The 4043-nt window shown below is 39.9% G+C and overlaps 1 protein-coding gene across 1 annotated transcript; it reads right to left on the bottom strand.

Moving 5' to 3' along the window:
• Positions 1 to 1219: 1219 nt before the first annotated feature.
• On the bottom strand, positions 1220 to 3706 carry LOC121255093. Its single transcript, XM_041155380.1, has 3 exons — positions 2624 to 3706; positions 1904 to 2372; positions 1220 to 1599 (listed from the first exon to the last, which is right to left on the bottom strand). The coding sequence occupies exons 1-3, from the start codon at positions 3704 to 3706 to the stop codon at positions 1220 to 1222; spliced, it is 1932 nt and encodes a 643-aa protein (XP_041011314.1).
• Positions 3707 to 4043: the final 337 nt, after the last annotated feature.

The raw sequence follows: 4043 nt of genomic DNA, 5'->3' as shown, positions 1-4043 counted from the left end.
ATGGACATATTGTTTAGTCCTCCTTTCAATGTTCAGCCGTGCCTTTTCATGAATCATCTTTACAAATTCTGCCTTCTTTTTGCCATCTAAGTTCACACATTCACTCAAAGGTAAAGAAGTTAAATCCAAAGGTGACAATGGGTTAAAGCCATAAACAATTTCAAATGGTGAAAACTTAGTTGCAGAATGTATACTTCTATTGTAAGCAAATTCAACATGTGGCAAACAATCTTCCCATGCTTTCAAGTTCTTTTTAATGATAGCACGCAACAAAGACGACAAAGTTCTATTTACTACTTCAGTTTGGCCATCCGTTTGTGGATGACAAGTAGTAGAAGACAACAACTTAGTTCCCAGCTTTCCCCACAAAGTCTTCCAAAACTAACTCAAAAACTTTGCATCCCTATCAGAAACAATGGTCTTAGGCATACCATGTAACCTAACAATTTCTTTGAAGAACAAATCAGCTATATGTGATGCATCATCAGTTTTATGACATGCAATGAAGTGTGCCATCTTGGAAAATCTATCTACCACCACAAAAACTGAATCTCTCCCCCTCTTAGTCCTAGGTAAACTTAAAACAAAATCCATAGAAATATCAGTCTAAGGTTCACTAGGGATTGGCAAAGGGGTACAAAACCATGGGGTCTCAACTTAGACTTAGCCTGTTTACACGTGATACACCAAGGTTCACTAGGTATTGGCAAAGTTCATGCAAAATTCCTAAAGTCTTAGCTACACCAAAATGACCCATCAAACCACGACCATGAGCTTCTCTCACAAGCAATTTGCGTAAAGAACATATTGGCAAACACAGTTTATTTTCCCGAAACAAAAATCCATCATACCTATTGGCAAACGCCATTTTTTCACATGCATTGAACACATCACCAAATCAGAATCTTGAGCATACAATTCCTTAATGTATTCAAAGCCAAGCATTTTTGTATCTAAAATGGAAAGTAAGGCATACCTTCGGGACAATGCATCAGCCACCACATTTTCCTTACCTTGCTTATATATCTGATCACATACGGAAATGTTTCAATGAATTCCACCCACTTGGCGTGGCGTTTGTTCAACCTTTGCTGTCCTTTCAAATGCTTCAAAGACTCATGATCTATGTGAATCGCAAACTCCTTTGGCCAAAGATAGTGTTGCCAATTTTCCAAAGCCCTCACCAAGGCATACATCTCCTTATCATAAGTAGGGTAATTTAGGGCTGCCCAATCAACTTTTCACTGAAATAAGCAATTGGACGGCCTTCTTGCATCAAAACAGCTCCAATACCTATGCCTGAAGCATCACACTCAATTTCAAAAGTTTTAGCAAAGTTAGGTAAAACAAGTAAAGGCGCATTAGTTAACTTTTCTTTGATCAGACTAAATGCCTTTTCTTGTTCTTTTCCCCACTTAAACGGCACATTTTTCTTGATGACTTCAATAAGAGGGGTGGCTAAGCTACTAAAATCACGCACAAACCGTCTATAGAAGCTAGCTAAGCCTTGGAAACTCCTCACTTGGCTGACTGTTGTAGGCGTTGACCACTCTTGGATTGCCTTCACCTTTTTCCTCATCCACCTCACTTCCTCTTTTACTAACAACAAAACCGAGAAACACAAGCTTATCCGTGCAAAAGGTGCACTTTTTGAGGTTGGCTAACAACCTTTCTTTCCTTAGAATTTCCAAAACAGATTTCAAATGCATTACATGTTCTTCCAAATTTTTGCTATAGATCAGGATATCATCAAAATACACAACTACAAATCTGCCAATAAATGCTCGCAAAACATGGTTCATCAAACGCATAAATGTGCTCGGAGCATTAGTTAAACCGAAAGGCATCACTAACCACTCATACAAACCATATTTAGTCTTAAAAGCAGTTTTTCATTCATCACCTTCTTTCATCCTAATCTGATGATATCCACTCTTAAGATCAATTTTTGTAAAGACACAAGAACCATGCAATTCATCCAGCATATCATCTAGTCTAGGAATGGGATGACGATACTTTACCGTTATGTTGTTCATGGCCCGGCAGTCAACACACATCCTCCATGTTCCATCCTTCTTAGGAACTAACAGCACCGGAACCGCACAAGGACTCATACTTTCACGGACAAACCCCTTCTCCAATAATTCACTTACTTGCCTCTGAAGTTCCTTGGTCTCCTCGGGATTACTCCTATAAGCAGGTCGGTTTGGAATTGATGCACCAGGTATGAAATCAATTTGATGTTCAATCCCTCGGATTGGAGGTAAACCATAAGGTACCTCTTCAGGAAGGACATCTTCAAACTCCGGCAAAAGAGAAACAATATTGCTCGGCAAAGCACCGACGACATCATTAGTACATAAAAGAGCCTCCTTGTACATGAGTACAATAAGGGGCTGGTGTGAAAATAATGCTCTCTTGATCTCACTATTTTTTGCAATGTAATTGAATTTTTCCTCTCTTGCTCTCACAATAGCCGAAATCGTCTCTCTTTCTTTTTCATTCTGATCAATGTTTTTCTCTCCTTTTTTTTGAAAGTCTTTTTTTTCAGTTTTGGCTTTCCTTTCCTTTTCCTTTTTTTTTTTTCATTCGAACTTTGTAACTTTAATTGGTCCTCCCTGACCTGTTTTGGAGTTAATGGCACAAGAGTAATAATAGGTTGCCTACTAAGAGTGAAGGAATACTTATTTGTGAATCCATCATGCGTAACCCTCAGATCATACTGCCATGGTCTTCCCAATAGTAAATGGCATGCGTGCATAGGAACCACTTCACAAAGCACCTCATCCTCATATTTGCCAATGGATAATGCCACCAACACTTGTCTTGTCACCTTGATTTCCCCACATTCATTCAACCACTGAAGCCGGTAAGGTTGAGGATGTTTCAAGGTAGTTAAAGCCAATTTCTCCACCAAATAAGTGCTGGCTACATTTGTGCAACTCCCACCATTGAAAATGACACTGCATACTTTGTTATTTACAAAGCACCGAGTATGAAACAAGTTCTCCCTTTGGTTACTTTCTTCCTCCTTAACCTGCACATTGAGAACTCGCCTTGCAACCAATAAATCTCCAACCACAGCATTTTGCTCATCGTCAGCATCCTCCATAGATGGCATATCATCATTATCTACTTCTTCCTCATTTTCTGACTCAAGCTCTCCTTGGGCATTTATCACCATCACTCTCTTGTTTACACACTGGCTGGCTATATGTCCGCGCCCCTGACATTTAAAACACTTAATATCACGTATTTTAGAACTTGAAGTCTCGATTGTACCTGAAGTAGTGGCGGTCTCTAATTTGGCATTCTTAGAGGATTCAAATTTTGACTTATTTTGTTGCTGCTCGTCCCTTTTTGGAGTTGTCTTCCACGAGCTGGTTGTAGCCATAGGCAGTCCCCTCCTAGCCAATCCCTTTTGTTTGAACTGTTCCTCCACCTTTATGGCTTGATGCACCATATCCGCAATCTCACGATTTAAACCGTGCAAAAACCTAGGCATGGTGGCTTCCCGGTCCTCTTCTACATTAGCCCGGATTATAGCTACCTCCATCTCCTTGTAATACTCATCCACACTCTTAGATCCTTGAATTAACCTCTGTAATTTTTGATACAATCCCCTATAATAGTGGCTGGGTACAAAACGCTTCCTCTTAAGCATTTTCATTTCCTCCCAAGTGTCCACGGGTGGCTCTCTATTCATCCTCCTATTAATCACTAATTGATCTCACCACACAATGGCATAATCGATAAATTCAATTGCAGCCAACTTAACCTTCTTTATCTCTGAGTAGTTGTGACAATCAAAAACCATCTCCATTTTAGTTTCCCACTCCAAATAAACTTCAGGATCATTTTTACCTTGAAAAGATGGGATTTTAATCTTTATATTTCCTAAATCGTTATCCCTCCTAGGCATACCCATCCTAGCTTCTCTATTTCTATACCCACGCTCAATCCTGCCTCGATTCAAATATTGCTCATCAAACTCCTCCGACTCCGCCTCTCCATCAACATTCCGCCACGGACCACGCCCACCA

The sequence above is a fragment of the Juglans microcarpa x Juglans regia genome, chromosome 3D (genome assembly GCF_004785595.1).
Source record: "Juglans microcarpa x Juglans regia isolate MS1-56 chromosome 3D, Jm3101_v1.0, whole genome shotgun sequence".
Taxonomy (NCBI): Eukaryota; Viridiplantae; Streptophyta; class Magnoliopsida; order Fagales; family Juglandaceae; genus Juglans; species Juglans microcarpa x Juglans regia.
This window is presented reverse-complemented; position numbering and strand designations above follow the sequence as displayed.